The following is a 25,210-nucleotide window of genomic DNA, read 5'->3' as shown; positions in this document are numbered from 1 at the left end:
TAGGCTTATTGAGCCAGGCAGAAATTCTGATGATGTTTGCGGTCGCCACTTCTGCGAACCCCCCCCCCCCCCCACACACACACAACAGGCGTTGGTTGATATAATTCCAAGGTCATGTTAATAATAAAGCAAGAAATCAAAAGCAATAGAGCTGCTGCAAGGAGTTCGAAAAATCAAGAGATACAGAGTGTACGAAACAAAACACGAGGGTTGACAATTTGAACATAGCCCAGCAAACCAGATCATGGACGTCGGCACAATTGTGGGCCATTTTCACATCAGAAGAATCAAGAGTCAACATAACATTGAGTCAGCATATTACAATAGAAAGTTCTAGTAGAGCAGCGTCAGCTAGATCTACAGCTACCATGCAAAGCACTACAGCGGAGCAGCAGCGACGATCAGGGTCAATCGACAGTGAAGAGATATTTACAAAAGCAGGGCCTATAGTACAGTAGAGCAGCACAGTGCAACAATGAACAAACGGAGACGAAACACACAGTAACTGCTACATACAATATATACAGCGCCACGGTCAGAAATTGACCGGGAGTCTAAGCTAAGAGCAGGGTTGACAAGCACTACGACGAGGTGTGCGGTGCATTGTCCCGCTAGGCGTTCTAGACGTATCCGATTTCTCCCGTTTCAAACCGGTTCTCTAAGAATGTGCGGCAAGGGTAGTAGAAAGCAAAGGGGTTCGGAGTGCAAGGTCCGAGGCAAAAGTGTGTATCGAGACATGTATGTGCGCAATAGTTTGCAAACGCAAGGACAATTAAATAGATGGTTACTGTACGAGCTTTGACGATAAAAAAAAAGTTCAGGGGTTTGGTTACAGGAGATTTGCGATGTTCTCTCAGATCAATGGGAACAATGCGTAAGAAAAGAAAGAGAGAAAACAAGTACCTAAATGAATCCAGTGGCTGTTTTGGTGCTGGAGGACAAGAACAATAGAAGAATATTTCGCCATATTTTTTTCAGGCAATGAAAAAATAGACTTTAGACAACAGAACGGGTTTTCCTTCTGTCTACCCAACTTCAAACATGTCTGCTAGGAATGCTGTCTGCTGTACTCATGCCTACAGCGGACAAAGAATAAGTCACTTGCCGCCCACGATAGATCAGCAGTAAGCAGCATCAGCCAGCAGCGTTGGGATCTGGATGTATACCATATCTACACGAATGGCTTTATAGTTATGGCTCCATCGGAGAAGAAGATTGTGTGTGTGTGTGGGGGGGGGGGGGGAGGTGAAAAGAGACACACATGCATGTACAAGGCCTCTCAAAGTTGGCAGAGCAGTCCTTCTTCTCATCAGGAAGCTGCTTCAACATGCAGCATATTACGATGATTGAATAAAATACACTGCAGGATTGGCCTGGCCTGGAAGATAGACGGGCTGCTGCTGCTGCTGCATACCAGGATGTCTGCCCTGAGTGTACTGGACTTGTGGAAAGGGCTGTGCGGCTTGCATAACAAACTGGGCATGTCCAGCAGGCACTGTGGCAGCAAAATGAGGCAAGACCTGCATTTGAACCTGACCGCCAGGGCCAGCTATGGGAATCATTTGCACAGCTTGTGGCTGTGCTGCCCCTGCTGCTCCAGCAGCAGCAGACATGTCTGAACGAGGAGCAAGGTACTGCACACCAGCTGGCATTCCTGCAGCAGTTGCAGCAGCAGCTGGTAGTACCATTTGTTGTGGCATAGCAATTACATGTTGCTGCTGGTGCTGCTGTTGCTGCTGCTGTTGTTGCTGCTGCTGCTGCTGCTGCTGTTGTTGCTGCTGCTGCTGTTGCTGCTGGTGCTGCTGGTGCTGCTGCTGATGGTGATGGGCGGGAGCCTCCTGATGATTGTGCAGCTGTTGTTGTTGTGGTTGCTGCTGTGCCTGTGTAAGTGAGTGGTGTTGAGCATTAGTACTGGAGTGGTTTGTCTCCTCAGCTCCTCTTCGATGATATTGTTGTTGCTCAGCCTGCTGCAACTGTTGCTGCTGCTGCTGCGGCTGCTGTCTCTGTCTCGGTGGATGCTGAGCTTGCACAGGTTGCTGAGGTGTCTGTTGCTGCTGGCGCGCTTGATGAGCTTGTTGCTGCTGCTGCTGCTGCTGCTCATGGGTATGAGTGGACACAACAGCAACAGATTGCTGCGGCTGCTGCATAGCGGGAGCATGCTCGCGGGGATTATATGCCTGCTGGTACTGTTGATAGACGTGTGGCGCTACCTGTACAGCCATATGACCACCTGCACCGGTGGCTACATGCACAGGAACAGCATGCTGTTGCTGTGCTTGCTGCTGCTGCTGCTGCTGCTGCTGCTGTACAGTCATCGTTTGATGCTGTGCCGCTGCAGAAGCAGAAACTGCCATCCCTGATATGGGGTGTTGAGTGTACGTTTGTGCCGCAGGCACGTGTGCCGACGCAGCAGCAGGAGACAACTGGCGAGATGGAGAGCGTCGTGGCTGGTGCGACGGCGCATGAGATGCTGGCTGGTTTGGAACAGCTAGCGCTGTAGCACTGGACTGAGCAGTGGCAGCAGTAGCACTGGTTTTGTGATTGCCATTGCTGCTCGTCCGTTGCCGTGATCTGGAGTTGTGTGGAGCTTGGGACTGGACTACTTGGGATGGGGATGTTCTATGCTGCTGCTGCTGGTGCGCCAATGCTGCTGCTGGCAGCTGCAGCTGCTGTTGCTGATTTGCAGCGGGAGCATTCGGGTTCGACACATCATTCGGATGATGCTGGTGCTGTTGCTGTTGCTGTTGTTGTTGCTGCTGCTGCTGTTGTTGCTGCTGCTGCTGCTGTTGTTGCTGCTGCTGCTGTTGCTGTTGCTGTTGTTGTTGTTGCTGTTGTTGCTGTTGTTGCTGTTGCTGCTGCTGGTGTTGTTGCTGCTGCTGGTGGTGCTGGTGTTGTTGCTGCTGCTGCTGCGGGTGTCCTCCGTAAGCAGGTGTGTCTCCATACATGGATACCATGACAGGCTGTCCAGGTGCATACGCGCTGGCTGGGTAGCCGCCAGGCTGGATGCTTGTCGCTATCAGGTGCTCCCCGGATGAAGTCACCGCACCAGTTGCAGCAGCGGCAGCAGCAGCCGCCTGCTCCACGGTCATCATCTGCTGAGGAATGTAGTAGCCTTGTGGTGCACCGCGGATGGCATGGGGCTGGATGACGGGTGGCAAGTTGTTGGCGTGATGGCGCGCAGCAAGATCAGGGGATACGTTGTTGACTGGCGCACTTCCCGTCTGTGCTGCTGCCAGCATGACAAGACTGTTGGCATCAGAGGTGGCAACCGTAGTCACCGGTACTTGCTGCATACCAGCCATGCCATGAAGACCAGCGGGCACAGCAGATACTGCTGCTGGACCACCGGTACGAGCTGAAGGTGAGTGGTGGTGATATGTAGGTTGACCGCCGGCCACTCCGGCTACCAATGTCGGATGGGAAGACGCCTGCAAGCATAGAGCACGGCACAAACATACAATCAACAACAAGGGAGGAACAATTACCTACAAAAGGAGGTAAAGTGCGAGCAAGATTGTTATGAGAAGCAGAGGCCATTAACTACAGCCGCCCCGCAGGACAGCATTGTTCACATTTCGTTAGCAACACCACAGCAGTCCTTGCAAGGGTTGACACTACATGGCATGCATTGCACACAGCTGCTCCACAACTACTCCACACTTACTCGCTCCGCCACTGGCACCGCCACTCTGAACTCTCCTTGCTCCGGTGCCGCAGAAGAGCCAGTGAGCTGCGGCATTGCCAAAACGTTGGCACCGCCATGGCCGCCGACCCGGTCACACTTCGGTATCTTCCGATGGAAAGCCAAATATGTTCTTGCACATTGAGAGCCAGCTCGACGGCCATCCTGCACATTCAAACCACACCACAGACCAGAGGAACTGTTTAACCTTTGAGAGCCACAGGAAAAATGCGCATACTTTCGGATCCTATTTTCAGATTTACAAGTGATCCACACACAATCTTAGGCTTGCCGGAGAAGTCTGCGCAAGACGAAGAAACTGTGGTGGACCATTACGCAGACCACCGATCTCCAGCGCTGGAGAGCAGCCACCGTGCTCCAAGCGCATGCAATTTCTTCCTGCAACAGCAACCATCCCAGTTTCCATGACTGCCCGAGTTGCAGTTTTTACTGCGTGCCCTCGAGAATCCCACCAGCAAAGCCCTGCAAACTTGAGTAGCCCATCATGCTTGCCAAGCTGTCACAATCGAGGCTAGGAGCTGCTCGTCTCTGGAAGAGTTAATTGCGCCACTTCACACGTTGTTTCAATGGACACGGGACAACGCATAGTTGCATGCAGATAACAATGTGCCGGGCTCATCCCCAAATGCAGTATCTCAGGCACAGCATGGTATGCGCTTACAAGCCATGTACAGCAGAATGTAAACCAGACAACATTCACTCCAGTTCCTAGATGTACCTTTTCAAAACACAAGCATTCTCCACTACAACCCCAAAGAGTTGATTTCCTCATCTTGTTCTTGCGTTGGTATTCAATAGAGACCAAGCGCTTACTTTTGTCCCCGCTAATGACCAGCCAACTCTAAATTTGGATTCCCCGGTCCATTTTATCGGTTATCATAAAAGTTTATATGATGCATGAGGATACGACTAAACACATTCCCAGCCAATGCATTCCAGTATGTGTACTGCACCTTCAGCAGGGATTGCTCATCTATTCGTTTAAAGCCCCTCATACACATGTACACCGTGTACATGCCCCTCTACGGGAGAAGACACTTGCTATAGAGACTGTGTATCTACTAGAAACAAAACTACATGTACAAGGACGATACATGCATGAACGCAAACAGAGGAATTTCGACGCGGGTATTGTAAAAAGCACTAACCGGTTCCAGAACAATTGCTTCAAGAAAGAGGGCGCTAAAGCCGAATTGTTCATATTTTGGTTCAAGGTTCCGCTCAGAACTGCCGCTCTCGCTAGCTACACCTTGCGATGCAGTATCTAGTAGGGGAGAAGGTGGCGAGTCGTCTGCTTCTTCAGCCGTTGCTTGCGGCTCTGGCGATGCAGCTTCATGCTGTTGTTGTTGCTGCTGCTGCTGTGGCATTGACTGTTGCTGTTGTGCTGCCGGCTGTGCTTGCTTAGCTCGTTTTGAACGTGCAGCAGCAGCAGGTCGCTTCTTGGCCGCCGCCGTTGCTGCACCTCTCTCACTAGGGTCAGGATAATCGGGATCGTCTGCTAGATCAGCAGTTACCGGTGATACCGAGCAAGCTGACGAGGAGTCTTCGACCTGAGCACACACACAGATATGCACACACATGCGCACACACGCACACATACACATACACACACATATGCACACACACATACATACGTACACACATACATACGTACACACACACACGTACGTACGCACACACCTTTGGCCGTTGACCTATAACACATATCCGATGCTACAGCAAAAGCCATAGCAAATAACTTGTGCTGGGATTGCACCATTCAACAGCTGGTAAGGCTGAAGAGTTGATCGCCGCTATTCAGCCTGGTCTACACCACACAGCTATTTGCAGTGGATTTTCTGGCTAGTGAATCCCTACTTTTTGGTCCTTTCAGCCTTACAGCCATGTACATGTATTGCCCCCGCTGGCTCACCTTCTTCTTTTTGCTGGCCGTGGCACCGGAGGAAGCTATTGTAGCTGGGTGCTTGCGCTTCTGTTGAGCACGGCCATTCGCCACAACCACCTTCTCCTGGAAAATTCACGCATACACAAAAACACACACACACATACGCACATACATACACACACAGAGACAGACAGACAGACACAATACCAGTAACCATTATCATCAACAGCAGCACACTATATCTCCATCGCAAAATGAATGCCAACATACCCAGCTGCAGGAACAATTCCCAACGAAAGCAAAAGCAATGTCAAAAGTCGACGAGGAGACACAAATTTCAGAACAGGTATGAACAATACATTGAGTGCAGTCATCAGTGGATATACTAGTGTATACACACGACATCAGGAACGGTTCTGTTTGTTCTGAGAACGTTTTCTTGTGATGATCTTCAGTTAGAATTACATCACTGAATGGCAAACAAAGAGTAGAAGAACTGAAAATAAAGAGCAAATTCAGGGCCACTGGAAGGAGCAGTAGTTCAAAGAAGGAGCAGTAGTTCTATCAGAGGCGGCAGAGTACTAGTGACGGTTAGGCAATAGGACACATGAAGACTTGACACTTCCAACAATGCCAGCAGTGCAACACAGTGCATACAGTAGTACACACAGTGCCATACCTTCTTGCTGACGGCGGTGATGGCAGGTGAGTGTGGCCTCTTCACACCGCGTGACTGCTTCTTCAATGGCTTCTCATCTACGCAGGCAAACAGCATAGTAAAAAGAATACTTGAACAAAAGCCCAAAATATACACACAGAGAGAGAACTTTATGACAAGGTGAAACAGAGCACATTCAAGTCCCACATTTCAGGAAGCAACAGAACTTCAAGCCTACAGAAGGGGCAGGAGGAAAGAAAATAGGAAATGCATTTTCAGCGTCACAAACCGTAATCATGATGGTGATGTGTTGAAGGGAGAAAATGCAAATCCTTTAAAATAGTTTTACAATCAAATTCGCACCAAAGGAATAGCAGAGAAAGCTACAGAATATGCGGCATTGGTTACCTTTCACCGCCTCAATTTGATGACGCGTACGTGGTGGATGCTAAAACAGGGAAACGCACAAACGATAGTATGTATTTAGAGCACGATACGGATTCCTGGTGACTGCCGTCAATAACCATTCTTCATGCAAGAAGCTTCCCCTTGCAAACCAACAGTTGAAACTCACAACACGCAATCTACAAGATACCAGTCTGGGTACAAGTCCTATCCTACTACCGGCTTAGACTTCTATCGGAAGTAGCTGCTGTTTTACAACCCACCCTCATCCGAGGAACAGAGAGAGAGGTAGAGAGAGAGAGAGAGAGAGAGAGAGAGAGAGAGAGAGAGAGAGAGAGAGAGAGAGAGAGAGAGAGAGAGAGAGAGAGAGAGAGAGAGAGAGAGAGAGAGAGAGGGAGAGGGAGGGAGAGAGATAGACAGCGAACTGCTGTATTACGACCCACCCTGGTCCTGAGCAAGACAGAAAGAGCAGCTATAGCAGCCAGGCCGTTATAAACTTACACCGGACTGACTGCGGGTTTTCACATCCTCAACTCGAATGGCACCAGTCCGCATTGATGCACCATCTGTGCAAAGAGAATGCGGCACAACGACAACAACATTCAGATCTCTTCCCATCACCATTGGTTACCGGCTCACGCATAATCGATGGGTGGCGATATCTTGCTTGGCAGGCTGGTGCACAGTGCATGCATGGAGCTATACACAAATATATGTGTGAGCTCAAACCAACATTCAGTTCCACACACTCAGCCAGAAGATGGCCGCCCTAGACTTCCTGACGAGTCCGCCAAGAGGGACGAAACTCGACTTGCAATCCAGGGAGCCGGGCGTCGTTGTCAACTATGCGCCATACGTGCGCGCGGATGGGTACCATCAGGCAAGAAAGCGCTACCAATCGACTGGGTTTGAGGCGTAAACTGATGGTGAGAGGAGATGGACTTGAAGACAAGGCAGAACTGTTTGCAGCGAGATAAAGCGGGGGATGTTGTGACCGCCACTTGACAGACTACAAGAATAAGGATGTTAACGTAATCAGTACAACGGTGAATGAGGGTTCACGGTACACAGCATAGCAATGAAGTTCTGATGATGATGTTTCATGGCCAGGCATTCCCACTAACTCACATGTTGTCTCATTGCGAGCAGCTCGCAAGCGTGTCGGTGCTGTGTGCGCTTGGTCATTGCTTCTTTTCCTGTTGCTCCAGTCCTTGGTTTGCTTGGCTGCTCGCGCTTCGGGGCTGCGCTTCCACATGTAGTAGTAGTCCATGCACTTCTCCTGCAGGCAACAGTGCAGACGACATAGGCAGTAGAGCAAACACACTGCGACTGTCAGCAAGAGCCATAGAAACGTGGACCCTCTTCACTCAACAAAACTGATCTATTTTTAGTACTACCATAGACAAACAGGTACATGTATCGGGGAGTGTTATTTTCCCGCATCAAGCAGTCATAGATTTTTCGCTATGTTTTGATTTTAAGCCATTCCCAGTGATCCATTTTCAGGAGCAAGATAGCTTACCCGCGAAGATTCAGTGGCAATGGCCAGCTGATTCGGGTCTTTCCCATATGCGCTCAGGCACGTTAAGAATCCACGCTAAGAGAGCAACAAAGTGAAGAAACAACACATGCGTTTAGGAATGCTAGGAATCCACGCTAAGAGAGCAACAGGATGAGGAAGAAACAACAACAACAACAACAACAACAACAACAACAACAACAACAACAACAACAACAACAACAACAACAACAACAACAAAAAAAGTGCCTGTAATTATTTTTCTCTTATTGGCCACAGGCCATCGTGAGAATAAAATATTTCAAACAACAACAACAACAACGACAACAACAAACCAGGCATGACAATAATGATCCAGGTCCATAGCATAACAGCAGAACAGCATAACATGACAACACCACTACATGTAGAGCAACAGGTGCAGGATGAAAGTACACACATACCCGGTGTTGATCGCTGAACAGTTCGGCCAAGGAAATGGCAGGAAATGTTGTTCCCTCTAGCGCCTTAATGGTCTGGTCGATATTGTACTTGTTTTCATGAAGCTAGACGAAGAAACACACACACATACACACACACACACACACACACACACACACACACACACACACACACACACACACACACACACACACACACACACACACACACACACACACAGATGCATAGAAAAATGATTGCAGAGCAGAACGGAGACCAAACGAAGCAGAGCTCAATTCACCAGAACTGAGAGGTCGATTGAAGTCACGAAGTTTTTTCCCGGAGGAAGTAAAACATCATATTCAAGCCAAGTAAAGAAATTCATAAAGGAGAAGCAACGGTTGCTATCATACGCATACCTTATCGTGGATAACCTGAATCCAGCGATCAGGAAGTAACATTCTCATAAGAACACCTGGTTCATGCTTGTCACGCTTATCATCACACTGCTCCGTCGCCAGCTGAAAGAATGGTGTAGCAATGGAGAAGAAGCACATGGAATAAAAATGATGCCAGCACATCAGAGAGAGAGAGAGTAAGTTACATTTATAAAGACAGGTAAGTCTAAAAAATGAGGACTGAGACCTCTACAACAGGGTTTTTACGCCTGAAAGCAGATGCATGATTTAACAAGCAGGTTGTCAGTCTAGATTTTATGCGCAGATGGAGAAAAAATGCGCAGAATTTTTGTAATGAGATGAAAAGCAGAAATAATAAGAAATAATAAGAAAAGATGAAATGAAAGCCTGCTCACAACCCCGCCCAGCCTTGCGAACTGGGTATGGTGGATTAAGAACCCGGTTCAACGCTCGAGCAAGCGCTCTCCACTCAAGTTGTTCACAGCAACTGATAGGAGAGAGAGAGAGAGAGAGAGAGAGAGAGAGAGAGAGTGTGTGTGTGTGTGTGTGCTTGCGTGTGTTTCTGAGTGTGTGTGTGTGTGTGTGTGTGTGTGTGTGTGTGTGTGTGTGTGTGTGTGCGTGCGCGTATGTGTGTGCGTGCGTGTGTGCGTGTGTGTGTGTGTGTGTGTGTGTGTGTGTGTGTACCCTCTCACAGGGAGACACAGTGCGACCAGCTTTGGCAGTGAGTAGATGAGATGTGTAAGTGTATGCGTGTGTGTGTGTGCCAGCTAGATACTAAGTTAGGTTGGTTGGTACCAGGGTTCTAGCCAGGTCAAAATAGTAGGGGGGGGGGGGTTATAGTTGCTCACTGCCAAAACTGGTCACGTGGGCGTTGACGTGGGTGTGGGTCTTCCCGGGAGAGGGGAGAGAGATTCAAAAGGAATCTTGGGAAAGATAACGCAATGGGCTATTGAACCGCCCAACGACCCACACCCCCGGAAATAAATTCCCAAACTATGGGTGGACTTGGAAATGATCCCACTGAAGTTATGGGCTCATCACACCAGCGGTAAGTGGGTAAAGACAAGGTGCAATAGGAAAGGAAGCTCAGCCAAAGCCACAAAGCTCTTACCACGCTTGGAGATGGAGACATCAGCTGTGAGATATCTTGTGAGACTTTTTTCACTTGCCCCGTGAACATTGCTACCCAGTCTACATTCGCCATTTCTTTCTTGGGACGACCTCTCTTCACTGGCCGGCCCTTCCTCGTCTTTGCAGCTTTCAGCGCGGACGCTGCTGGTGGTTCTTCATCGGCTGCTACTGTGTTGACGTCCGGATCGGGAGACTGACGTGCCGTCGGTGAGTTGGCAGCGAACTGCGCCGGCGAGACTGCAGTCGGTACTGGTGTTAATGCTGTAAGCTCTTCCTGCGTTGGCAGAGCTTCGGTGGACGAAGGCCGTGAATCCATGTTGTGCTGCTGCTGTGGTGCACGGATGCTGGACAATAAGCTGCCTGAGGGACGTCGATCCTGTATACCGACTGCTGCAAGTATGTCATCATTATGGCATCCGTCCGCCCCATCATCCCACACTGGGCTGCTATTACTTGGCGTCGAGTCGAGAGCGCCAGTCGATGAGTCCTCGTCAGCCAGCTCACCGTCTTCTTCTCCATCCGATGGGCTGAACGGCAGCGCACGTTCTGGGCTCATTTTACTGCATTCCGCCTGTCCCGCTTGCACATTGATAGCAGCTTCGTGTTTCCGTTCTACGGGAACAAAAGCCGATACGCCCTGCTGGCCAAGTGATGAGGCAACAGCCTGAGTTGACACAGCTTGGACAGCTGGATCAGAAAAAGCTACACTCAAACTACTTCCTTTCGTGACATCAGCTAGGCGTTCAGGCAGCGGTGAGTGCGCGGGTCGATGGCCAATCCCTACGGTGCTGACGAGTGCCGTCATTTCTTGCAAGCGTGCACCGGTGTCCTGGTCCTGGTACTTAATATGCGGCAAGCCAATCAGTAGGGTGCTATCAACACGCTCACATCGAGGGAAGTGGAGACCGTTCCTTTTCGTCCTCACGTGACAATTACTGAAGTGCGGGTGATCGCTATCCTTGCATGCAGAGCCTTCGACTTTCACATCCTCCTCGCCTTCTTCCTTCACTTTGCAAGTTGCTGGGTGTTGATTACATGGTGATTTGGAGTTCTCAATTCCAGGACTGAGTTTCTCCAAGCGCTCAACCAGCTTAGGACTGGACAAAGGCATAAGAAAGAGAATATACAGTCGACTCCACTTATAACGAACTCGCACATAACGAATTTCGTGATATAGCGAACCCACATCCATGTCCCTGTCTGAGCCCATACAAAATCGACCCATAAAGCGAACAGTTTTCGTTTATCACGAACCAAATCTTGTAGGGCCGCATGTAAACCAAGTGCACTCATACTGTCATGGACCACTTGCCAGTCATGACTTGATGCTTGTATAGTGTGAGTGCATTTCTGTTATCAAGAACTTTCGCTATAAAGATCTGATCTCCTGAACAATGGTGTTTCTTATATCAGGAGTCGACTGTACAAAAATTCTCAGGAAATTTATGTCAAACAGAAAAGTAACGATATGTATCGCGAGGCTCACAAGGGCAAGAGCGAGAAGAGAGAGAGAGAGAGAGAGAGAGAGAGAGAGAGAGAGAGAGAGAGAGAGAGAGAGAGAGAGAGAGAGAGAGAGAGAGAGAGAGAGAGAGAGAGCAGAGAGTAACTTACAATACACACTGCAAGAGCCGACCCTCATCACCTATGCTGATATCCTTCTCGTTATATACCTATCAAAGCAAACAAAGCAAGAAGGTTCACAAAGAGGACATCGTGTCATGACAGTATCATGCCAATTAATGCTACCTGGCAGATGCATGAAGCACAGTTGCAGGCAGTTAATATTGAAAGCATCACTATTACGCAGGGGCGTATGAAGCAGTTTAATATTGGTGCGGCGAAATTGTGAGAGGGGGGTCCTGGGGTCCTCCCCCGGGATTTTTTTGGAAAATTGGGCCTAAAAGGCCATATTTTAATGCTACAGAATAATATGAGAAATAAGAATATGCATGCTGATGATACACCGCATTGTCGATGTAAAACATGGTACCTGTACAAGAGTTGACAAGCCATCAACAAGGTTGAAATGTAAAAATAAATAAAAAAATTCGAAAATTATTGGTCCGGCGACCGCCGGGCCTGCCGGACCGGTTCCTACGCCCATGTTACGACGAAGAACATTACACAAGCACAAAAAGCCGTTGGTAGGAACACAACGAACAAAAACCTGTGAAACAAGACTCCTGGCCACTCCAAGCAGACACAACACCAGAAACAGATCGTCTTCTACTAGTACACCTACCAGCTGAGCACCTTCCTCATCCTCGCAAACTCCATCTCTGCACATTGGCAGCTCATCCTGAAGATCAACACCATACACAGTCACATTCAGACACGCGTGTTGTCAGGAAAAAAGGATTCAAGAACATATCTCTCAGTGAAAAAGACAACACAGTGCATTTCTAGTGCACTTTCCACTAGTATAAATAGCAGTAGTTGGATCAAAGCAATCATCAGCTGACTTACTTCGAGAATTACTGACGGGTGTTTGTCAGGATCATTGGGGAATGTCAACCTGCAAAGAAGACGAGAGCAGAACAATACAATAAGCACAACAATGCCAGCACGAATGAAGCAGAGTGGTCAAATTCTTTAAAATCATCTCACTCATGTTTGCAACATCCCACAGGCACTTGCAAGAAGCTAATATCTCCATCCCCAACACTTCAGGTCTCGAAAGAAAACAACAGGGCCTTGAATCTGGAACAACTAGCTGGCGACAAGAGTGGCTTACCCGTTATGCTGCTGCATGTTCATGACGTGATAGTAATGGTGCTCCTCCTGGACATACGCCGATAGGGCGTCGCTGTCACCGATGTCGGATATCTGTTTCACAGTCACCTTTCCACTGCACACATACACGCACGCATACACGCACACACATACACGTACACACACACACACACACACACACACACACACACACACATCACAATGGAGTCAGGAGCAGCAAGAGGAGGGCCTGGAGCTTAAGCCAGCGTGTGAACAAGTGGGAGAAACTAATACACCACTGCTGAATGATACATGGCTGTAGACTGGTCTCTTAGCAACCTTCAAACACTGTCACATGCCAAACCTGTACAGTGCTGCATTTAATACACAGTATGTATTTACTTATTGTGTTAATGGACAGCATAGCGTAACCTGTAGTTTCTGGGTCCTTGTTCCCTTTAAATTTAGGTTAGCAGTACTAACCGAAGGTGCTGCTTGGGGATGGTCTTGTAATCCGCACTGGTTATTTGTATCACCTCTGACCGGTAGATGTCCGGAGAACACAGTAGTTGACTTAGGGGATCTGGGCAGGCACAGAAGAAAGGACCAAATGAACCCAAGCAGGAATGAAGCACACACATACCGACCCCACTCTGTTCAAAAATTAAATCATAATGGGAGACAACGTGCAAAAACAAAAAAAGGAAAGAAAATGCAATCGTGAGAATAACAATAAAGAAAGAGTTTTCTAAAAAGAGTTCATAATTTGTACAATGATGATTCCTGAGGAGTGATGTACAAACAATCGTTCGGATCCGAGTTTTGGAGCGAAAAAACTTGTCAGCGCCTTTTAGGTTTGGCTTCAGATGGCTAGAGCATTGGTCATGATAAGCAAGGTCCCAAGCAAGGTCCCATGTTTGAGTCCTGGTGGGATTGGCATTTTGCCCTAGGTATTCGGGCAGTTTGCTTCCCCTGATTGTTTATGCTGAATTTGAAGTTTATCCCATTCCCATTTCAAATAATACTAATAATTCCACCTCTCGAAGAACTGCGAAAATAAATTGAATAGAAACGTAAGGTTTTTTGATGCTGGAAAATTGAAGAAATAAAGGCTGGCAGGTGCAGCACAGGAAGAACAACATTCATTTCAGCAACTTCACACCCAGGCTTCAGGATGTCAAGGAGGCTTTTAACAGCTCATGATGATAACACTGGTAACTTGAGCAAGTAGTTAGAAATGGGGCTAGAATAGCACTGACACAATTGCAATGTTTCCACAGAGTAGTGCATGCAGTAAATTATGTGTATTCATCAACTCTCCAGAACACTCTGAATTCCTTGTCCAAGCAATTGACCAGAAGCTGACCGTGCACCGGTTGATCACTTCTTTGTTGGCTGCATTACAGGCCAATTCAGGCATACGGTGCTAGTGTGGCCGGTGCAATACACCACCAATACAGAGTGAGACATTAGGCTAGCCAGCCAGTTAGGTGAGACTGGGACACGCATTCTTCGCCTACCCATGCACCAGTAATCAGCACTTTCACTCAAAACAGGCCAACTGTTGAAAAGACAGGAGAGGGAAGGGCAAGTGAGGAAAGAGCCACTTATGCTGAATCTACGGTCAGCCCCAAGCATTCCATACAGAGTGTATTGGGAGAGGGAATAAAAATAATTAAAATCCTCCGATACCAGAAACCAACAGGGATACAAAAGATGAGAATGAGAGAAAAGAAGATGAGGACAATATCAATGTAACCCATGCGATACCACCCACAGATTAGTCGGCGAATCTGTTTCGCTTTCACACAAAAACGACACGAGGCTGAAACAGATAATAAACGTGTTTTTTTCTTCATATTCTGCCACAATGTGTACATCCTGGACTCCAGAGATTTCTGCCAACTGATGAGGGAACCATACAAAGTCCAGAACACAAGACCTGTCACCGCAGCTGTACAAATCTACACCCAGCACCGTCGCCAAAGCACTGTACTTCACACGTCCAAGGAACGGTCTCTCCTAAACTCAGCAAGTAGCACTGATACCAGTGAGTATTGGGCCTACATTTACGTGTACACCCACTGTAAACTGCACCAGTCTGAAGAACGATGTCCCTGAACTAACTTGGTTACTAAAGACAAAATGTGGCTGCTCTCCTATCCGCAACTACAGCACACCACTGTATACATGAACAGAAGGCACACAAAAAACATGCCGAAAAGGAAGCCATAGTACTACACAGGGTCACCAGGCCAGGAGCAGTTCTAATTGACTACTTGACTTCACAATAGCCAATCTACTTCCTCCTTTCCACATGTCACATAGATCTTGACATCAATACCCAAAGGATACTCCACCAGTACTACTGACAACAGCTGCAATGATCTCTTTGCTTTTCGTTGTTACTTTCTGTGCTCTCTCTCCTCTCTCTCTCTCTCTCTCTCTCTCTCTCTCTCTCTCTCTCTCTCTCTCTCTCTCTCTCTCTCTCTCTCTCTCTCCTTTTCTAGCATACACAGAGCATAGTGCCTGGTGTAGAAAGGACCCAGCGTAGAAGAGCACAATCCACAGGAGCAAAGCAAGCAGGGCAACAGACATCATCCACCGTGACTGGCATGCTAATGATTTCTAACCTACATGGTCATTTCTCATAGTAGTACACCTGTACTATAGGACTAGGATCTAGGAGTACAATACATGGTACCTGGAGATGTACTAGTACTACCAGTACTGTTACCATTGTTACTGCTACGCATACCACAGCTGTAATCATAGTGGACCATGGTAGATACACTCCATGGCATCACTATGGTCCGTATGGAGAACAACCTGGATATCCGGATTGGATGTTTGAAAATGAAAATAAAAGACAACCAGGCTACTGCCCGGGTGAGCAGGCACCAAGGCAAGAGCTAGCTGCTGTCTAGAAATGCACACAGATATCCAGCACAGTATTGTAAAGCCTACAGGTTGACCACCCACATCATGACATGTCATGTCACAATACACAAGCAGGGGGTACAAAAATGAGAATTACTTGGAACAGCCTGTTGCACATCCACACCCACTCCAGGTAACACGAGTACAGCTGCTCATCATGCTCATCCTAGAACAACATTCTGCAGCTTTCCAACAAGATGTCTCATCACCCACACCACATACCCTTGTCACCAAACCAGAGCATACATGTACATCATACATGCCAGCCCCTCCAATCAAAAAAGGCTCCATGTGACCTTGAGACACTCCTGAGAATGGCCTCTTGCTGAAAAGATTACTGCCAGGCGAGTGCCAGGCCAGTGCCAGCACTGTACTGCAAGCCCAGTGCAAGGTCTAGAATCTAGGTCAGGAACATCCACCTCCAGGGGACAGGTGCTACCTGCACGACATGATTCTTCAACAGTGGTACACAGATGCTTGTTGCTGACTTGGATTTCGCCTTGCGCATCATGGGACGCTATGATAGCCAGTGGCTTTTTTGTTCAAACCAAATAAACAGTACTGTAAAAGTACAGAAACATGTACATGATTGTAATAGTTATCACTATAGCCTAACTACGCATCCACTTCCAGGCTGCGGGACAAGTTGATAGGAATGACGGGATTGTTTTCGCTCCCCTTTGGAGGGGGGGGGGGGGCTCCACTGGGAATGAAGCTTTTTTTGCATGGATACGTTCCAACTGTTGTTCAATGCAAACCGGGGAATACACATTACTACTACTACTACTTCATTAAATAAGTGTGAACTATCAAGGTTGATCTAATACTAGTACTGCACTAGTATTGGATTATCTAATATCTTTTATATTCTAGCTAGCTACATGTATTCTTGCCTTGACAAATAAAAATAATTTAAATAAAAAAGGGGGCAGAGCAGGATGATGTAAGCCACTGAGCAAAGCTCACTACAATGCTGTAATGGCACTAATGGCACAATGATGTACACACTTCTTAGTACATGATGCCTGTCAACTGCAGATTGTACAGGTAGCCATGCATGACCAGCACAACCATGCAGGCTTACACAACACTACTATACTACACTACTAGTACAGTAGAAGTATGATTGTAGTCATTTGCAGCCTACACTTAGGCTACAGACTCCCACTGACTGCAATCTGGCCAGTGCAGTGGAAACCTGCCAGTAAACACAGCCTACTACTAGTACTACAATAGTCATTAGACAAAAAATTTAGTGACTTCACTGAGTCTCTACTCAGACTAGTACTCATAACAAAATTATTAATGTTATTGTTACCTTTAACCCTTTACCGTTTGTACGTACAAATTTCGACCGCTCGCGGTCGATGACTTCTATGCGCACAGCGCTGGACTGGTTCACCGCAGGGAGCTGGGATTTTCCCTACTGGTAGCCAAGATGTACGCGCAGAGGGTGCCGACAATTTTTTTGTGTGATGCAATATAAAAAATCGCGAAAATCGCGACTTGAAAAATGCGCTTTGGGAAAAGTGCGTACCCTGCGACTTTTGGTATTGCCTGCAGATTATTTCGACTTTTGCTTGAGCTGGCCTCACGACTGTCTGCCCTGCTGTGCAAGCCATGGACGCGGAGCAAGCTCTTTCGCTTCTGGAGACCCTTCCTGACGACTCTGTTGCTGCCTCATCCAGCGAAGATGAGTTTGTGGAGCCAGACAATCCTGTTGAAAATATTTATTCTGACGACGACCGCGACGATGACATGGCGAGTGAAAGCAGCGCCAGTGAGAGTGACATGGATGTCACAGACGACGACAGTGCCACTAATGGTGGAAGGGGACGTGGCAGAGAGAGAGGATTCGGCCGTGGAATAGGCCGTCGTCACGGTAGAGGTCGTGGTGCACAGGTACTGTGTACAGCCAGCGGTGCAACCTGCACTAGTCGATATTTGCAATACTTGGGACAATGCTGACACCGCTGTGACTGGTAACACTCCTGCATTCCACCCAGAGAACGAACCTGGTATCCACTTACCTGAGGGAGCCACTCCAGTGCAAGGATCTGATTTATTGCATATTGCAACAGTTTGCCCGGTCGGCAATAAATTCAAATAATTATTAGTGCTAAATAGTGATATCTCTGTTCAGTTTCTGGACTTGAAAGTTTTTGCATCGCATTCCTGAGGGTTTTTACTTTCAGAATCACCCCATTTTGTACATAATAAAAGTGAAAAATAAAAAAGTTACGGCATGAACAATGACGGTCGGTTTTTGCTGTACAAATACCTAAAACGGTAAAGGGTTAATAGTCTTTAAACTGTACAATGATTACATGTATGTCACCATTGTCTAGCCTTGTGCACAAGATAAGTATTACTAGTATTAGTAGTTATTAGATAGATGATGCGGCACCAGTCCCTAGCCTACTATTTAGTACAAATTACAATGTACAATGTAGGTCTGAAAGGTCACCAGTGGCCCCTCCACAGGACAGGCAACTGAAGCAAGTGCCACAGCATGGTGATTCATCAATCAATGCTTCACCAGTTTCCCCATATCCTCACTCTCAAAAACAGGGTGCAGTACTAGTATCTGAGGTCGTGTTCTCTCTCTCTCTCTCTCTCTGGAGCACTACGCACTGTGCACTGGTCACCAACTGATAATATGAGACTTGATCACCAGTGCAAGTGCATGCAGTTGAGAGAAAAGCGCCTAGCCATGTACTTTGGGTTTGACACAAGTACTGTATTAGTTTACTGATACAAAAACAGTCATGCACGACCAGTGTTAGATCGCCGATGATAGAAAGCGAACAGTATGCGGCATGCCGCCAGTGCCGGTATGAAGGTGCTTCGCTGGACTAGCGGCACACGACAGCAGCGATTACTGACACTGCACCCAACACTGACCGAGTGAAGGGAGCTGCCTGCCCAGCCGCTCAAGTCAAAAAGGCTGGCCCGAACGCTGAGGTCACAGGATAGGAGAGTGTAGCGCACCCAACGCTTTTGACTTTTATAACAGCTTGTTAGCGCGAAGGAAGGCTTTTGACAGTATTTCTGCGCACCCTGTGACCACTGGAGAAGAGTTCTGGGCTGGTTCAGCAGAAACAAGTGACACTTCAACTGCTGATCTCCACGGAACAACGGAATAAAAAATAATAATAAAAACCCAGCGAGGAGGAACATGAACAAACAAGCCTCAAACTCAGAACGACGGCGGATCACGTAAAAGACTATGGTGACCGGCCGTACAATGTAGCTGTAGCTGTGCCTTACCTTTCAGTCTGCTCCTTTCGTCCAGAATTTCCTTCCTGACAGTCTGAAGCTTGGGTTGTGTCAAGAGATTATACTGGCGCAGCACAAGAGTGCGATCCTGCATAGGGAGTCAGGTCGATTGATACAAACACACACGCGCACTTAGATTAAAAAAAGCTCCCGTAGATCTACACGACACACAGACAAACACAGTGCACTGGCTGTAATGCGCTTGTGACATGCACAGCAGCAGCAGCAGCAGCAGCAGCAGCAGCAGCACGCAAGCGCCATACACGCAAAACTAAAGTCTTCACGGTTCGCAACAAAACAGGAAAACAGCGCCACAAAATAATACAAGTGCAGTGTACAATCATGTAAAGCAGGGAAGTAGCTCAGGTCAGGAGCTAGCTAGCTGAAGAAGAGTACAGTCATGTATGTAGCAGCCAGTGGCAGTAGCAAGCGACAGCAAACAATGCAAGGGCGCAGCAGCAGAACAGACTAAAAACAGAAGTGATAGGTGATAGATCTAGCAAGTAACTCATTGACACGCACTTCGAATGCAGCATTTTTATGCCAACAAGCGAAGAAAAGTCGTCAAAGTCTGGTGTGAATCAGCTGACAATGCAGCACAGAGTAGATCTACCAAGTCAGTGAAAACGGCAATAGTACTGCATGACCTAGTACTAGTAGTGCACTCCAAGTCCAAGCGGCGCGTACTTAGGCTCTGTAGAACGTTGTTTCCCCGTGCGTTGCTCTCAATCTCATCAAAGACTTTCGTTCCAATTGTTTGGGATTCCTAACTAGTAGTATTCACTAGTCACTCACTAGCCTCACACGACAAGAAAAATGCGCAACTCTCACAACTAACACTAAGTCTTTCAAGTCGGTGAAGAAGGCCGGCCAGGGAAGGAAAAATCTGAAGCTACCACCACGTAGAAACAAAGTGCAAGTGGTCCAGGCAGTACTACTGACACCTGTAAATAATGATTGTGCAGAACTATGTCACAGTATGTGCTGAAAAGGCAAAACCTGAAAATTAATGACTACATGCACAATGTTGAATGTAAGTACTAGTAGTAGTAGTTATCTCTAGCAAGGCATGCAGTCATGCTTCCACCCACACGAAAACACATGCGCAGCAGCAGCAGGCATTGCAGTGCAGACAACCGCACGGGACTACACTACAGTACTGTACAGGTTTCCCTCACGAGTCATGTCTATCGCAGGATCATACTTGAACTTTGAAGGGGGCAAGCACAGTCATACTGTACTTCGCTCAGTCAGACACAACACGACAACAGAGTCAAACCATACAAAAGCTCAGCCTACACCGTACACGGCTACAGTCACACACACACACAGGCACTTCTCGATCTCCATGATCCAGTTCAGAAAATGAAACTCCAGCCTTTGCCTTGGCACGTCAGTATGATTGCGTACTTGCGCATGTGTGTGATGTGCATGTGCGCCGCGAGTGTGTGGGACTGAGGTTGCAGTCGGAGTCACTCCGCGCACGGTAGCCGGCTGAGGACAGCCTTCAAATCAGCTCAATGACAGGCGCGCACTTCATGAGCCCAGCTACCAGGCAAAGAAGTACGTCGTTATGTCCGTCACATGCCAAAGCTCAGAACTAGAAGAACATAAAATTCCCTGCAAGTACAAGCAAACTAACAGTCTGAAAACGACTGACATGATCTAGGTCTACTACTGTACTAGTATGAGGTCTTGCGAGCGCGAGCGCCACGGAGTTCAGCGCGCGTGTCACGCGAGGAAAAATGCCATTACTTCATAACGACATAAAGCCCATCGGCATCAGCCTATCAGGGCACACGCACATACGTAGGTCTACTAGTACTAGGTCTACAGCTTTACTTCTACATTTGTAGTAAGGTGGAAAGGCTCCAAGCTGGGCCAAGGATGAAAAAGCATCAAAGGAGCCTCCCCTACCTAGCAGTAGCAGTGCAGCAGCTCACGCTGCATGTTCTTGTGGCCACAAACATTTCCAGAGAAAAAAATCAATCACACAGGCTCCGCCTGAAACTACAAGAGAGACAAAGACGGGAGCCACAGCAGTGAGGATGCGTAGCTTCAACACTGCACGGTCGAAAGGAGGAGAGGGAACTCACACTCAGTTGCAGCGACTAATCGCGGTGCACCCGAGCGCGAGCGACGCTAAGCGCCAGTCCCAACAGGCATGAGAAGCTGGTCCCAGCGGAAGGTCACATTTCCGCTTTAGACATGGAGCGCCCATATGCCGCCTCAGAGGCAAGATCGATACTGACACACGGCGTTCAAAACCAAGTGTCCGTACAGCAGCAACAACTGAGCGACTTCAATCTTATTCTTAGTGTGGACATGTCACACCACAACATGAATTCTACAAAAGTAGAATAGAAAAGGCCATACTGCTTCATGAACTCAGTGCATGAAGTTAGATATTGGCGATTTACCTATCACATTTTGTCGTATTGTCAGCAAACTCCAACGCAGCCACTTCCACAGGACATTGACATACATCACTCCTCGAGTCCTCCATACAACATCACTCCTCAGCTCCAATAACCATGATAACGGTCTCTTTACTGTGAATCAAAAACATGTTCTTTCTCCAAAAAATTTTCGGGCCTGGCCCACGATGAGGGTGAATACATGTGTACATACAAAAGGCTAGTAGTACTACTACTAGCAGAGACCGTGTGGCTTCATCGTGTGGAGCATGGAGCAGCTTCCACGATGAGGAAATGGAGAAAGCTGCACCCTCTTTGTCTAGATGTACGTACATCTATGCAGACTTTATTGTCGGTGACACCATAGCCCCCACTCTATATCTAGTCTTGGTGGCACTTGTACATAACACTGATCAAAGCGATCAAAACGCGTTTCGGTGAAAGTGTTGCAGAGCAGTGCCAGTGGTGCAGTAGGACTGCCAGGCGTCTAGGACTAGGAGCGATCGCAGTCAAAGCAATCCGTATGGAGCCAACCAGTACGGCAGTAGGTCTATTACTGCTTCTACTGAGTACTGTAGTTACAAGTCAACAGACAACAGCATGCAGCAGCAGCAGCAGCCAGACCTGCCAGATCCGACCTGCTAGGCAGTAGCCACGGACCTGCCAAGCTCAGGAGTTTGATTGCAGGCTCTCGACATTTTAGGCTTGGCGAATTGACAACATCACATGCTAATCGAAAAGCCAGCGTTTCACCACAAAGCACTTCCACGATATCGATTGGCCGTTCGCGTTATCCATTGCCACCACTGAGTGAGAGTTCAAGCTTGGTTCTAACAACACACCAAGGACTGGCAAGATGCACACTCCTCTCTTTCGTGGCTTCTGCTGCTAGTACTCCTAGTCCTAGTGCTAGGGTAGGGTAAGGACGTCAGACAACATCAATTTCATAATACACACACTGAGCCCGGGGCAATAAACGGAGCGGAGAACAGCGGGGAACATGAACTAATGAAGAGGTGAAGATGCCTGCAAGGGAGACAGTAGGGAGGAGGAGAGTAACTTAGTTGTGTAGATTGCGCAGATGGAATATTCCAACCGGCGAAAAAGTCAGTCCAGGATCACGTCACGAGTATAATTTTCTTACCTTTATGTGACGCTGGGGAATGTGTGTGATTTGCGCTATTTTCAAATCCTCTTTCGGTGCATCGACCAGCACGTAATCTAAACATACACGCACAGACATGCATACACACACCACGCATAAACACGCACGCACATCGAAAGGAGAAAAACACAATAGAAAACTGCTGAAGGTATTGATCACCGTGTCGCATTCACACCCTACAGCCACTTTTGCCTCACTCAACAAGTGCGACGCACGCAGGCACCTACGATTGTGACATTGTGCTGTTGGTAAATTGATGTACAACCTCCCCATCGCCCTGCTGGCGTGCTGTAATTACTTCGAAGTGTGCAAGGCCAGTGCCGGGAAGAAAACCAGCGAACAAACTGTCATAGCATCATCGCGCCGAGCGGACTCACACTCACAGACAAGACTAAAAAGTAAAACCCAGTCCAGTACAGTAGGTAGTTGTCAGGCCAGGAACAAGAAATCGTAACAACACGCGATCAAGTCTCGTTCAGACTCAGAGCATGCACCACCACCACCACCACACAGCAGTGCAGTCTGCTGCACTGGCAAGAAATCTAAGCGAGGCGTTCCTAAACTAGCAGCGGTAACACTGGACAATACAAACTGCGCTCAGCCACTGGGTACTAGCTACGAGTAGAATGCAGCGGATGAATCGCACACGCTCTGCTGTTGCTGCCTAAAACACTACTACCCAACAGGCAACACAATCACGATGAAACAAACCTGGTCATAGAGCAGTACTGCGTAGTGGCACGCAAAGTCACAACGCATTCGACGCCGTCCCTGTTCCACTGCGCCGGCTAAACCCGCAGTACATGTACCACTCGCGATAGATCAGGCTCAATCCATCAGCGAATATAAAATAATTATCTGGCAACGTTACGTGCTAGCAACAAGAGCAGAATTCGTACACAGCGCGAAAGGGTGCTCGCTGTAACACCAAGGAAGAAAATAACAGGCAGGCGCTAGGCGCATACCCGTTACGAGTATTTCGGGTCAGTTTCTGTGTGCACCGCAAAACCGTCAGTCGCACAAATAAAATCACAACCACTGCCAGAGCCATTGTGAATTATTATTATTAGAACGAATGCGAGACTGAGACGATTCAGCATTTGTGGTCACCTCAGCTGAGAGTCTAGTAGTGTGGGTTGGCAACGTTGTGCTAAGTCAAGAGCCTTCCAAATGACGCTCAACACGACGAGTGCGTGGTGTGGTTTATCCTAAATAAATCCACTGCAGAAGTGACTTTAGTAGATTTAATAGATTACTATCTAGCAGAGCGAGACCTGCTCTTACTGTCAAGTCCCAAACTGCGAAGAAAAACACCCCCACACTGTGTACCCCATGCAAGACAGGCCCAAATCTGACTGACGATGGTGTATCCAGTTCAGAGCCTTGCTTGCCAAGCTCCTAAACACAGCTCATTATCAGTCAAGGGCAGAAAGGGGAGTGCGAAAACCCACCTGATGCAGGGAGACGAAAAACAAGGGCATGGTAATGGAGCAACAGGATTCTAGTATGTGGAGCAGCGTTATTTCACCCCAGCAATACTACCAATGATACTGATACAAACAACTCCACAGCTCTACAGTTTTTCGACTGCAGATTAGAGAAAGTGCAGTGAAGCTCCTGAACGACGGCCACATGCGCATTACTGATCTTACCATACACACGATAGATTTCGCCACGATTCTCCAGGGTCTCTTTGTAGGTAAATTCTTCACAGGGCGCTGCTACTTTCACTGCTGCTCCTCCTGTTGCCGCTGTGGCGGTGGACGCTTTCACAGATGTATCTGTCGGCAGTGATGTTTCCTCCATTCTGCCGCGAGCGGGTGATTTCTCCGCCATCTCACGCAGGAGAACATACGGCTAACCACAAGCCCTCTTCCTTCTTCTTGTCACGGGCACACCACCAACAGCCAATACGAACAGAGAATACAGGACTGCAGAAGTAGCAGCAATTCCACAGACAACAGCAATCCCCGTCCGCGTTTTCGATGAGCAGCAAGCGCGGCCGTGCAATGCACAACACTCGAGAAACGAAGAGCTAGAGGGACACTCCACTACTACTAGCGTTAGTCGACTGGTCAAACTCAACCCGCACCGCTGCTCAGTGGGGAGAAGCGGCGATGATAATAATACAGAACAGTTCAACGCATCAATGTAGGAAACGTGTCCACGCAGCAGTCAGTCAGGCCCCGGGACGGCTCCTATCCAACTGAATGCCTAGCGCTGTCTTTGCTGCAGATTGTGTCCTTGTCTACACACATTCGGTAGAGCCTGATGATCCGAGCCTACACCATGTACGGGGCTGGAAGTGGAAACTGAGTTGGTTCACACTTCGCTGCTACAGCTACTACGCACCAACACTCGAACGCTGGGAGGTGCGAATTTCTTGGGTTGCAGTGCTACTTCAGCGACGGACGAACTAACACCAGAGCTAAACCCAGGCAAAGATCTGAAGACTTTCTCACTCTAACTCTCAGTCCACACACTGCAGTGTTGGAGCAAGACACGAAAAAAAGAGACTCTCTCCCTGTCGCTGGAATGCCCAACCAATGACCCAAGT

General features: G+C 48.0%; 1 protein-coding gene across 1 annotated transcript; it reads right to left on the bottom strand.

The window, feature by feature from the left end:
- Positions 1-95: 95 nt before the first annotated feature.
- Positions 96-25,210, bottom strand: LOC135827915 (uncharacterized). Its single transcript, XM_065340354.1, has 20 exons — positions 24,306-25,210; positions 22,633-22,709; positions 19,063-19,159; positions 13,336-13,435; positions 12,875-12,988; positions 12,607-12,655; positions 12,383-12,439; positions 11,752-11,810; positions 10,121-11,237; positions 9,010-9,111; positions 8,614-8,715; positions 8,174-8,248; positions 7,780-7,930; positions 7,153-7,217; positions 6,655-6,694; positions 6,268-6,344; positions 5,616-5,711; positions 4,852-5,253; positions 3,665-3,847; positions 96-3,428 (listed from the first exon to the last, which is right to left on the bottom strand). The coding sequence occupies exons 1-20, from the start codon at positions 24,487-24,489 to the stop codon at positions 1,338-1,340; spliced, it is 5,238 nt and encodes a 1,745-aa protein (XP_065196426.1). The 5' UTR covers positions 24,490-25,210; the 3' UTR covers positions 96-1,337.

The sequence above is a fragment of the Sycon ciliatum genome, chromosome 1 (assembly GCF_964019385.1).
Source record: "Sycon ciliatum chromosome 1, ocSycCili1.1, whole genome shotgun sequence".
Lineage (NCBI taxonomy): Eukaryota > Metazoa > Porifera > Calcarea > Leucosolenida > Sycettidae > Sycon > Sycon ciliatum.
Note: the sequence above shows the minus strand (reverse complement) of the source record. Positions and strands in the feature narration are given on the sequence as shown.